The following is a 13,570-nucleotide window of genomic DNA, read 5'->3' on the forward strand; positions in this document are numbered from 1 at the left end:
AAATATAAATTAAACACTATGCACATTCTAATACATTTATTTTAGAAAGAATTGCTTTTTATATGAAAATAGTGTAATATAATCATTATTCAAGAACTCAATATTATCGATTTAATGTTTATCTGTTTTCATTTTCAAACATTTTTTTAAGCTGCGATTTAATGTGTGAGTATCTGAGCTGCTTTTTTTTTGTATTGTGTATATCTGTAATATGTAAAATTAAAATGTGTCACTAGCGGAATTATAGCAATTTTAATCTGTCTAATTCAAACGCTTTCTGCAACTTGACTAAAGTTCAAGGGTCGTCAGATTGTTGTTAAAAGGCTCTTCAAGGATAAAGCCGTTGTTGGCGATTAGTATTGGAAACTGGGTTGCTACCAGCGTGCCGATGAAAGGTCCTCGTGATTGTCAAGGAGCATTGTGACGATCCTAAATGCAACATAATTGACAACTGTCACTATTTACGAAATGTTACAACGAATAAAATTTTCCTTAAATATACATATTTATATGGAATATTTGCATTTGGTGAACAGAACGATATCTTTTGTATTAAAAAGAAAAAAAGCTTTTCTATAATAAAAATGACAGAATTAATATGTCAATATTGTTTTAAAATATTTATGTTATTAATGATTGAAAAAAAAAACTTTTAACAAATAAATCTTACAAATGTATAGAAAATTAATATTGTTTTGTTAATTTATAATAAAGCTCATTTTAACGCTATTATACATTAAGGCATATTTATCATATCCTAAAAGTTAAACGTTAGCATTCTCTTTTTTTATTCTTTTTAGTTAATAAATATAATTATTTTATAAAAGCCCGTAGTACATTTCTTTATAAAACTTAGTAGTTTTAAAGCTATCACGCCGTAATAAAATAATTTGAGTTTGACACGCAATCCTGCATTTATTTAAATAGTATATTCTTAATTTATATCTTGCTAATAATAAATTTGTAATGAAGTATATATATATATATACATACAATATATTACGACAATTTTTTATAAAGAGTTAATGTCGACTTATGTAATGTAAGGTTCGGTAAGAAAATTACAGACTTTCTATACATCAAAGATTATTACGACGGGCATAATGCAAAGGTTATTTCACTTTCCAACAACCGCCATAAAATATTTACTACGAATAAAGCTTTTGCTCTGATCTCGCTGGAGCAAATTATGGGGCAAATCGTATCAAGGTTAGCTGATTTTGAGGCAAGTAAGGACTTTAACTGAGCGAATCAAATTCCTTAAAGAGCATTTCAACGGAGATACTAATTTTATTTCGCATTAATTTCCTAAGCGGCCAATTACGAGATATCGAGACCCAAAATTTTTCAATACAAGGTATCTATTTCAAAGAGATAAAAAAATGTTTTGACCACGCAAGACAATATTGATTGTGGTTAAATTTAGGATAACTGCTGCAAATAAATATTTGTAGTAGTTGAAATTTTACAAGTTTTTTTTACCAGTTCTTTTTTACAGAAATTTTAGATCTAATTATTGTTAGCACAGAATATTTTAATAATATTATTCTATGTATTTATATTGTTTACTATAAAATATTTCAAAAATTAATACTTTATTATTATTTTTATTATTATTATTTAATGTTTATAAATTTTTACAAATTTATTACAATAATTTTACAACGATATTATTTTACAACGCACGTTTTATAATATTTAATTTGGAAATCGATTTTAATAATATCTTTTAATAGTCACATTTATATATCACTTTATTTATAATTAGTTAACAAGCGCAGTGCAATTTCTCTCATCTCTCGCTTGCATTATTTGCGTTATACAGATTGTGTAAATTTAGCATTTAGAGTACGATCCTATGCAAAAGAGAGCCAACAAGTGTCGCGTTTGTTGGTAGAACATAAAAGCGACCATGTTTAACATGCTAGGAAAATATCGGAAAGGAAAGAGTAGCATTCGCCTGTATGATTCTTTATAGCATCCTATTTTACGGCTATTGCATTACACATGGAGTCTTTTTCCAGCAGATTTTAGTCCCGATTCCTAAGATTCTCTCAGTAATTGTAATGACAGCTGATACACATACACACCCACACACACACACACACACACAACACAGCATCGTTATTGAATAACAAATTTTTATCTCTTATATTTTATCCTTATTTATTTACTGTACATAATTCCTGCAAAATTTTATCATGATACAGTAATCTCCATTCTTTATTTCTAATTAATTAGACAAATATATTTATACTTATCAGGCAAATATATATATTATTTTCTCGAGTAAAATAGAAAGTATTATAAATAAATTGAAATCAAAAGATTTTGTATTTTATAAATCTATTACAATACATTTTAGTCGGCGAGTTTAAAAATAGAATTAAATATGCAAGAAATTAATGCATTTATATCGCGTTTTAGTCGCATTTTATTATATTAAAAATAATTTTTCTCTTTTTCCTCCTTTGTAGATTATCATTATAATATGTCTATTATTACAACAACATAGAACAATAACGAAATAAATTTGGAATTTGAATAAAATTAGAAGCTAGCAATGTAGAATGATAAAGTATAAAAGAGAGAAACTATTTTTTTATAATTAAAAGTAATAGTAGAGATTATATTAAAACACGTGAAATAAAGAAAGTGTAAATCAATGAATAATTTTTACATTAAAGTCTAATCGTTCTTTATTTCTTTCTACTTTGTCAGACCTTATCTTTAATAAAATTTTAATGCTATTATGCGCTGCTTCATTGCATCAATATCCGTAATAGATATTGTAAGGTAGAAATAAATAGCAACGGTAGAAATAAAGCATTACATCGAAGTGATCACGTACGCTAACGAACGGCGAAAATAGTTTCTTTGACGACCGTACATTTTGTCGAGAAAAGTAGCATGAACCGTCTTAATGCATCGATAAAGGATAGCTAGTTGCTTCTACAAAGTGCTTTTGCAGAATTCCACGATGTATAAAACGCGATAGTAAGAGTTCTTTAAATCATCTTCGAGAGCAGCGAAGCGTAACTTTTTCGCGCTTCACAAATCCGCAGAGTATTGCTGGAAGTATTATCAGATCGACATACGCATTGTGCATATATATGCAGGTGTGTGTGTTATCAAAAAGAATAAAATAAAATTTTTCTTTTTGATCTTCACGATCTTATCAGTATTATATATTGATGTAAGAAATGAATAGCTATTTAAACAAAGTAAGGCATATAACTGGAGATTGAAATATATTTTAAGAGCGGGGAGAGCAATATCTAAATTATGTTTTAAAAAAATTATTTTTTCTATTTTTTTACTATCTGTAACAATTGTTTTATTTGTAACGAGACGAAGAAACTTTTCATACGCAATAGTTCTTTCTCAAGTTTTTGTATATTAATTTTTGTACATACAGTTAATTAAATAATTATTATTTTATATTTATATTCTTTTCAACAACTATGTGAGTACATAGGCTTTAACTCAAAAGTTTCACGTCGACATTTTATTTTATTTACTAAAACAAGCAAGAAGAAAGAGACACATATTGTTACATACAAATATCTTTTGCTGTGCGTTATCAGCAGGAAATAAATTAGTACGGGCTGTCAAGTGTGTATGAAAAGAGATGGACGTCATATATTTCATTGTGATATATATTTTATAAATAAATGAGAAGTTGTGTTAGCGAAGTCGATCGTATGGCTTTCACTATAGGGTGCGAATAGCCAGCGTCGATATGATGCCATACATTGTTCATCAGCATGATACACATAGCGCCCTGATCGATGTCGACCACCGGCGGTTTACCCCATAGGGACAGCATCGAAAATCTAGCTACCTTAATGGAAGTAATGGTACGTGGATAAAGGCAGTCTTAAGAAATATATGGCAACACGTCCGGCAAGATAAAGGAACTTATATGAAAGGCAATGTTAAACGGACGTGACCCTCCGATCTCTCGAGAGTCCCTATATACCTTCGATGAATATTTCCATTTTTAGGATAAGATCCTGTCAAAAAAAAAAGTTTTTATCGACAGTATCACGATAAATTGGGTGATTTGTGCGAATTTTCTTTGAAGGAAGTTTGTGAGTAGACATCTAAATTGTGAAAAAAACATCCTCTTTCTGGTAAAGAGATATTTTTTTAGGTGAAAATAGGTAAGATTTAAAAACATATGATTTCTAATTTTATGTCATATTACATATGTAGTATGTAACAGTCTCCTTCAGAGTTCACGTATACTTTGAAACTATAAAATATTCGAATGTAAATGTTTCTAAGCATTATTCTAGGCTTAAAAAAAATATTAAGATATAATAATTTCTTGATTTTATTGTACCTTTAAAATATTTAAAATTTTTTATTTTCATTTTTTATAAATACAAAATAACTTTATGATAAATAATTTTCCAATGTCTCCTATAATATTTCTAAGTATCATATGAAATTTTGTTACGAGAAAAAAAAAATTTTTATTGCGCCACCGGAAAAAATTAATCCCCTGATTTTAAGGTAAGACTTCTGCTCTACGGTAGGATAAGTTGTTAGGCTCGATAAAAGGTTGCTTGTAAAGTTTCGACGCGATAGTTTGCCTCGATTTCCAGAAGTCATCCAGGTGAAATAACCAAGGTCCCCCAAGATACTTTTAATATCTCCACGAGGGTAAGCTCGTCGTCACGACCGCGTAAAATTTCTCGTCTTTTTTTTCCTTTGGGGCCGAGTGAAGGGTGGAAAATTGGGATTCGCGCAGGGAGAAAGTACGAGCAGGTGTAAGGAAGGATATTAAATCGATCAATCGGGAGGGAGCGGGAAAGCAGGAGAAGTAAAAGGGCGACCAAATTAACAACGAAGAGAACGAATAAAATACCCGGTTGATGAGAGGAACGTCAAAGGCTTTGCCTTTGACAAAGCAAGAAGAAATGCCGCAGAGTAAATTTATTAATAGAATTCAGGAAAACCACCCAATGCAGCGCGATGGGAATGAGAGATAATGCTTTTATTGTAAAAGAAGGCCAGTTACAATATGATGTCATCTATTTTAACTCTCTTCTTTCTTATTAAAGAAAAATTGTTTAGCTATTATTCAAATAAATCAGCTCTCTTTAAATTTAAATTTAATTATATTATTTCTAATAAAAGATAGTTATTCTCTTCTTCTCTCTTTTCCTTTATCTTTCTTTCTCTCTATAATCCACTTCTTCAATTATAAATATCATAAAAACATTTTGACTATATTTTGAGATAATTGTATATAATAATAAGATAAAGAGTAAAGAATATTATAGAAGTTGAAAAAAGTTTTTTAAAAGTTTACAATATTGAAACAAAAAATTTAACGTACTGTTTTATGATTTAAGCACAATCTCAATATGATCGCGACAGGTGAATTCTGGAGAGAATCAAATGCAAGATGTAGTTATACAGCTTTTAATCTTAATAACAATATATGCTTCTTTCTCCCGAGAGAGATTCCTTCATGACGATCTCGATAACGATCTACGTCTTAAGAGAGATTCCATAAAAAACTTTGAATTAAAGGAAGAAATGCCATTCAAAGGAACGAAATATCGATTACCTAACACTTGTCGCTACCACCGACTTAATTCGATCATTGAAGAAAGAGAATCTCGATGAAAAAATTCTATTAAAAAATATTAATGAGAGTTTGTTTAAAGTAATGTGTATAAACGTAAAAATTTCTTTTCAGCATTAATATTATATTTTAACCCAACCTTATAAAAATAACGTTATAAAAATATTATAAAATATTACAAATGTGTGTGTGCAAGATAAAAAACAAAGCTTCCTATATGAAGCAATAAAAAATATAAAATATGTATCTATATAAATTCAAAATAATATTACTAAGAATGCTATAAAAGAACAGAAATAGATCTGTTTATATATCTTTTATTTGTTTATAATATTTATAATCTGTTTATCTGTTTATATTATTTATTTCTCATAAAATGCAAATGTTTGCGTAAGCGATCAAGTAGAAATGAAGAACTCGCACGTTCCAGTTATATTTTTACTTGTCTCGTGCAACTTGCTATATAATTTTTTATTATTATTTACACGCGAGAGAAGAATCTAATGTCTGCTTATTATTTTTAAATGACGTCGTTGAATAATACGATGCGTTAATAATATCTTTTTTCTTTTCAATAATCCGCGAAAGATTGCAGGCATTGCGTCGTTATGAAGAAATTATTTTTTTGTAATAATTCGTAGGAAATGTGCTTGTAACATTGTACTGTTGCGAGAATTGTTTGTTAAGAGTAATTTGTTTTCCGCGAACTGCTAATTGCTTAACAAAAAGTCCTTCGACCAGCACTATTTCGCTCCGATTTACTTTTTTATCTATTATTGCTCCACGTTTATTTCTCAAATGGCAAAAATTGTTTTTTGCTTCTCGCAAAAAGAAAGAATGCAACAAATCTAGCCGGAATACATATACTTGTTTTACGTTTTATTTATTGCAACAATCATGAGCTCTCTTTACTCTATTTTTTTTTTTTAATATTCTTAAAAATTAAAATTCATTTGCACAACCTGATTGACTTTTATCGTGCGTCCTCGATCTCCTGATTCTTCTGAAATATCATTAAAACATATCATCGACGTGCCATGATCGTCGAAAGCTAATTTGAAGGACGAAAGGGACAGAGAGCAGAATTAAATCCAGCTTCAGCCGCCCACGATATCGAGAAACGTCATCCGCGGCAAAAGACACATATATACGTCAGGAGCTTAAAACCGCTCCCGATGGCCTCCCGAGATATGCGCAAGAGCCGTTTATTAATACCGTATTCCGTCGGAATATACGGCCCTGCCGCTTTGTATAAATTAGCGCAGTGGGGCGCGCTTAACAAGCTGGATGAAGAGACGCGCTCTTGAAATACGATATCGAGGCTGACCGTCCACCGTAACGAAGACGTGCGCTCACTTATTTCCTCTCTCGTCAGTGGATTCGACTCGGCACGGACAAGATTAAGATTATTTCAGAGACGTAAAACGTTGTACATATTGCATTGGCGACACATTTGATTTAATCTATTCTATTTTCAGCTCTATTAAATTCTATAGCAATTTGCGAAATCCAAGAAACATTGTACACCTGAGCATTCAAGCCGAAATTATTATCCGCGTTGTCTTAAATTACAAGTTTATATAGTATTACATTTATCAATAATTTTTATTTATATATAAGCTTTTAATAATATATCGAATTATGAACGAAACACATTCTTAAATGAATAAAATTGAATTGAAAAAATTGTAAATTTTTTTAAATTACTTTATTAATATAATATAGATAATTGAAATTATAAACCAAAGCGCGCAAAACACATACACATATATAAATCTAAAAATATATCGTAACATAAATTTAACATATATTTAATAAGAACATAATCTTACAAATCTATGGAATTTTAAATCTATAGCTTACGAAAAAAAACTGTGAGCGCATAACAAGATCTGTAAACTTTGCGATTATACTTCAATGAAGTAGATTCTATTATGTGAATTTTTAATGAGAGAAAACGCGACGAGTAATCAACGGTTATCCTTTGTTTAAGCGAATGTTTTTTTCGCTTTAGAATAAATTATGCGAACTTGCTTATATTGTTTTTTATGCATAAAGTTCTATGTAATTAAAAGACAAAAATGATACTTAAAACTAAAATATTCTATATTAATGACGCATTTTCTGTCCAATGACTAGTTTTCATGGAACAACTCGAGTATTTTGATCTCTTGAAAAAGGAGACAATACGTGCGAATACTGAAAATAAAAAAATAAAAAAAACCAACAATGAAGCCACCCAAGAGGTAACATACTTCACTCGAATGAACAATTTCGAAGCTTTAGGAGAATCTCTATAGAGAGTATAAAATAACCATGTTCTCTTACGAGTTGAATCCCGGAAGATGTTCCTTAGGCAAGCTATTTCAAAACGTTTTATGCAATAAAAGAAGCGCCGCTTTTGTATGGAGTTATTAATAGCGAATTCGGTTGGATGCACTAATGCGCACTGATGCATATATATTATATATATAAAGATAATTGTACGCAAATTGATAATAGCATAAATAATTAAAGAAATAAAATAATTAATACTAGAAGTTATTTATATTATTCTTAAGTACAAATAATAATAATAACTCGTGTTATTATAATTATCTTAATATTTTAATTATTTATCCTTATATTGTAAATTTTTGTACGATAACCTTTAATGTGTGCACCAGTGTGTACTAGTGCATCCGACCGAAAGCTAATTTATTATAAGAAAATTCTTATTTAGCATATAAAGGTGTTAAAATAAAAGGATATGCAATTTTGAAACTAACGCTTTTGCTGATTTGCTTTTTTCACAATAAGTTTTTTTTTTCTTTTTTTTCACTATACACTCATATCGTAGACAAATATTACATAAATAAACAAACTGAAAATTAATTAAATAATAATTTATAAAGTTTATTTTAAATTGCACGCGCATATATTCAAAATCACTTGTATAAATTAAAAAATTGATGTATTTATACAAACTAGTGTGAGTCATATTTATTAATTTATTTGCTGAAAAATTGCTGAAATTTATATATATATATATATATATATTACATAAATTTATTAATTACTAGTATTGTATTAAATAATCGTCTTTTTAATCAATCGCAAAAAGTATTTATAACTCAGCTTTTAAAAGTTTTTCGTTATACATAAATTTATAAAATTGTAAGTAATTTATATAATTAACTAATTTAATAATATAATTGACAGTGAAACTATTATAGTTACTTTTGTAAAGCCAATAAATTGTTACAGCAACGAAATATAGAAACGTTCGTGCAACCTGTTTTATTTTAAATTTATCGCCCAGTAAGAATCTTATCGCTCGGTTTTACCTCCGCTTATCGCCGCACGATTAATCTTAAGAAAACCGTCTAACGTAACTTTGCAGCACGCTGCTAAGAAGTCGTTAAATAACAATTAAACAAATTACAAGTAATCAAATAAATTATGTCAGCTTTGAAAATATTATACGACACGCAAAATTTAATTACCGCACATGATGTGAACTTATTTAAATAATAGAGCAAAAAAGAAAACATAAAAGCGAGTATTTTATTGGGCAGAATATTTTATCATAGTCAGTATTGATTAGTTTTTGGGAAAAAATGAATACACAATTATGTGTATTTGTGTGAATATAGATAATATAATAAAATTATAAATATTGAATTATAGGAACATAGATAATATAATAAAATAATAAATATTGAAATATACTACTCGTATATCCTATTTATTGGGAGAGTTATAGATTCAAAGAATTCTTTCTTAGAAGTAAACAAATTGAAAAATTTGCTTTCGGTTACATTCAATAATTTAAATATCTTCTAAAAATGAAAAAGAAAGAAAAACATAAATTGTAATAATATATAAAAAGGTATAGAACAATGCGTACATCTAATGATATTAAGAAAATTGCTTACGTTTTCCACCTTAATTAAAGGATCCTGATTTACGAAGCAAGCCTTTGAAAATTGAGTGCTAAAGGTCCAATGGAAAGTCGATTGAATTACTATTCACAGCGCAGCGAGCGTGCTTTCAACGTTAGAATGACGATGAGAAGAATGTCGTCAATGTTCTTTCGGTTTTCATTAGAAAGATGCCTACGGCTTGTTGTGTTCCTCCGCAGTACTTTTTTTCTCTCATCGTGAACAGCTCTCTTTACATGCGTTCACTATTTCTCTGTAAAAAGCCAGCAGTAAGAGCATTATTGTCCTTTTTGTTTCTTCTCAGAGACACGCCTTTGTATCCTTGATTTAGTTCCTACGCCCACCATTTTGCTACGATCTTATATTTTTGGCATTAAAAAAATCTTACAAATATTGCGAATGATATGAATTTCAAGTCGATTAAATAGGATATATTAATGGCGTAACAGTCGAATTGAAATGAGGAAGATGATTAGTTACACGTATTAATTATATGTACTTGCCATTCCAACTAACAGTCGTTTTGATGTCGATACGTCAACTGAATTTATCGGACATCGGAAATGGAAGGAAACAGATAACAAAACATAATTTATCAATTGAGTCTCAATAAACTTTTTTATTTTGATAAATATTTAATGTATTTTTAACATTAGTGCTACTAAAACATCTTATCTTAAAAATTGTTTAGAAGAACAATAATTAGTTATTCAATTTCTGTTATAGAAAAAAACTCAATTACAAAAAATTAGTTGATATAAATTTATTTAGATAAAAGAAAATATAAAACTAAAGCATTTTTATATAACTCTGTTCTGAAATACATAACATTATTACGGTTATATGTAAAAATAATTAAAATTAAGTAAAAAAATAAAGCTTATCCTGAAAAAATAGAAAATATAATTTTTAATCTCAGTTAAATAATATTACAAATAATATAAAGTTCAAGGGGAGAAATTGGAGAAATTACTGTTATTACTTCCAATTAGTAGAAACCAAAAACATATCTGTCAATGCATACATTTGCCCTTCGATTTAGATCACATGCATGTGCGACTTTTGAGAGAAATATTTTTTATAAAGCTGGCGAAGTGAAATTAGCGCGAGTTACGTAATCCTGAATTTCTCATGTCTAGTCGTAATAATTACGGAAATGGAAAGCTGCACACTTTTTTACATCGCAATTAAGCCGCAACGCGAAACGGGTTATCTAAATGCATCGCTAAATCATTTACTTAATTAAAAGTTGAATCGGCAATGGACAGAGCTATCCAATCGATATTGTCACTCTTCGATATGATTATAAAAACATCAAAATATTAAAAACATTAAGATAGAAACTATTGAAATCGCTTGGAGATTATACGTTGATTCATGATTGATGCAAGCTGTAAAAGGGAATTTTGTCAATGTTGTGCATTATGTAAATGACGCGTACACAGTTCAAGTTTTATAAAATATAGCTTTTATACCCAGAGCACTTTCTATGCTTGGTTTTCTTGCCATAAAGGCTTTGAAATATAACTCAGTGTAAGATAAGATTTCTCATTGCGATATCTCCAATGACTTGAACTCGTTTACAGAAAGAATTGATTGCAACTTGTCGAGGCGGGAATTAATATTAAGCATAAATTAATAAAATTAATAAACGGGAAAAGTAACACGCTCTAGTATAAAGCTCTATAATAATATATTATACATTACATAAGTTATTCTTTATGCAAGAAGAACATAAATTTTGTTATATATTATGAGCAAAGAAAATTACAGAATGAATAGAGTCTCAAATTAAAGATTTCAGAAAGTCTTCGTGTAACCATGAGATATTTACGCGGAAGAACTTTTGGTCTCTGTCCTCTATACAGCGTATAGAGGAAACTAACAACAAGTACGCTTCGTGCGCTGCAAGTTTAATTCCGAGTGATCGTGCATAGAATATATTCTTGCGAAATACCAAAATCTCTATCACCTTGGTACAGTTATAGGTTTGCGCCATCAAGCTGTTTAACAATATCTCTCCGTTGATACTGCATTTTTCAAACCGAACATCTTGATTTAAATAATTAAGCTCTCTTTAACGAGAAACATTATTTTGTGATAAACCGGAGCCAAAACTGGCTAGTAGCCAAAATAACATACTAATTATTCTTTTTACTTGTTCCTTGAAGTATTATCTACAATACATGTAGACACTTATATGATTATTCGATATGTATGTTACAATGCATGTTTTATCGTATCATATAGATATTATAAATAAGAAATAAATTGTATAAATGTATAATATATAATAATTTATATTAAAATTTTAATAAAATTCTGTCATTACAAATTACAATCTTATATTTAACAAAAGCATTTTTTTTTTATATACGAAAATGTATAAATTAATATTAGACAGAGTAAACATTAAAAAACAAATATGATTAATTATCGTTTTTGTTTAAAACGTGCATACGTCATGTTAAAATTCCAACTCAGAGACAACCTCAATAAGCGATCGATAGTTTCGCAAGATTGCGAAACTGGGTGCTCACGCGATGGTGAAAAAATCGTTGGCCTAATAAGCTGATGTGTGAAGTACGGTAATAGGTGTTATTTACGAACGCAAATTGCATACTCTACATTCATTAATATATCACAAATTTTAGTCGGTTCCCGCGATTTCCTTACGCTATCAAACATTTAAAGGTAAAAGATATTGTATAGATTTGATTATCATAAATATGTACCATACACAACAACGCAAAAATGGTAGAAACAAATAATTTATTTTATTACGAGGGATTGACATCTATTATTTGAAAATGTTTTTATACGTAAATAACATATATTTACGTGATCAATCAATAACAAAATTAAATTCAAATTAGCTTATGAATGTGGCCATGTTTATTGGTAAATATAACAGATGCGAAAATGTGCATACGGTTATTAAAATCTATTTATAATTATTAATTTGATATTTTTGTATGTATCCGCAATCGAAATGTTTGCACAAATAGAAATGTTTTAAGATAGCGAGAGACACACCACAATAAGTCTTACAAAATATAATATTTAATTATTTAATTAAAAGAAATCATCATAAACTTTATATTATATATTATTGATATTATATAATGTTCGAAATCATAATTTCTTTTTTATTATATAACAAACGAGTCTGTAATATATAATCTTTAATAACATGACATTAATAGCAACAGACTCAGAATACAAACAATTAAATGGGAATACTGTAGACAAGAGCCAAGGTGAGGGTATTGATGCGCGAACTTATTGTTGTTAAATTTTATTAACAAATATGTATTAAAAATATACATTTCGAATCGTTTTTTAGTATCTTTAACATGGATATGAATATGTAAAAATTAAATTGGGATTTTAAAAAGATTTATACTGTGTGTAAACCACCGACGATATATGTGTGGCGATTTGCATGTTATCCACTAATTTGTACAGATTCTACACGGGTTTTAGTGTGAGCTTTCCTTTTTTATTATTAATTTTAATTTGAAATTTGACTGCAATAACAAATGTTGTGTGCGTGTCAAATTTAAAAATTTCAATTTTATTTTTACACATTTACATCCATGCTGAAGATGGACCAAAAAGCTATCCAAAATATACATTTTTAATGCACATTTGTTAGTAAAATTTAACAATAATAAGTTCGCACACCAAGTTATCCGCCAGTATTCTCACTTAAACGAGTTTATACTGCGTTATAATTTGCAAAAAATTATTAGTATTATTAAATATAATTATCAATTACGTAGTGTTCAAGAGACAGATGGATCCTTCTTCGAAAGTTTTACTGCGTTATCCTGGAAGCAAGAGAATCGGAGACTCGTTGTTCTTCAGGAAGTGGAAGCAAGAGCGAAAGAACCGCCACAGCCGTCCAGAGACTCCATTTCAACTTCGCATCCATATCGGCTTAGCAAAAAAGAAGTCAGTATTGCCTGCTTTATCGTATTTATTTATATTCGTTTATTTGCTTTTGTTTTTTTTTTGTGAAACAAAATTTTGTGAAATGCAC

General features: G+C 28.9%; 1 protein-coding gene across 4 annotated transcripts in view; it reads left to right on the forward strand.

Moving 5' to 3' along the window:
- Unc-13-4a (BAI1 associated protein 3) overlaps positions 1–13,570 on the forward strand; it is a 66,516-nt gene that overhangs the window by 34,364 nt on the left and 18,582 nt on the right. For all 4 annotated transcript variants that reach the window (XM_070311941.1, XM_070311937.1, XM_070311940.1 and 1 more), the window contains exon 4: positions 13,311–13,482. In XM_070311941.1, coding sequence (XP_070168042.1) covers positions 13,311–13,482 — 172 coding nt within the window. The remainder of the gene's footprint in view (positions 1–13,310; positions 13,483–13,570) is intronic.

The sequence above is a fragment of the Polyergus mexicanus genome, unplaced genomic scaffold (genome assembly GCF_030449975.1).
Source record: "Polyergus mexicanus isolate NDT 795.1 unplaced genomic scaffold, iyPolMexi1.0 SCAF_21, whole genome shotgun sequence".
Taxonomy (NCBI): Eukaryota; Metazoa; Arthropoda; class Insecta; order Hymenoptera; family Formicidae; genus Polyergus; species Polyergus mexicanus.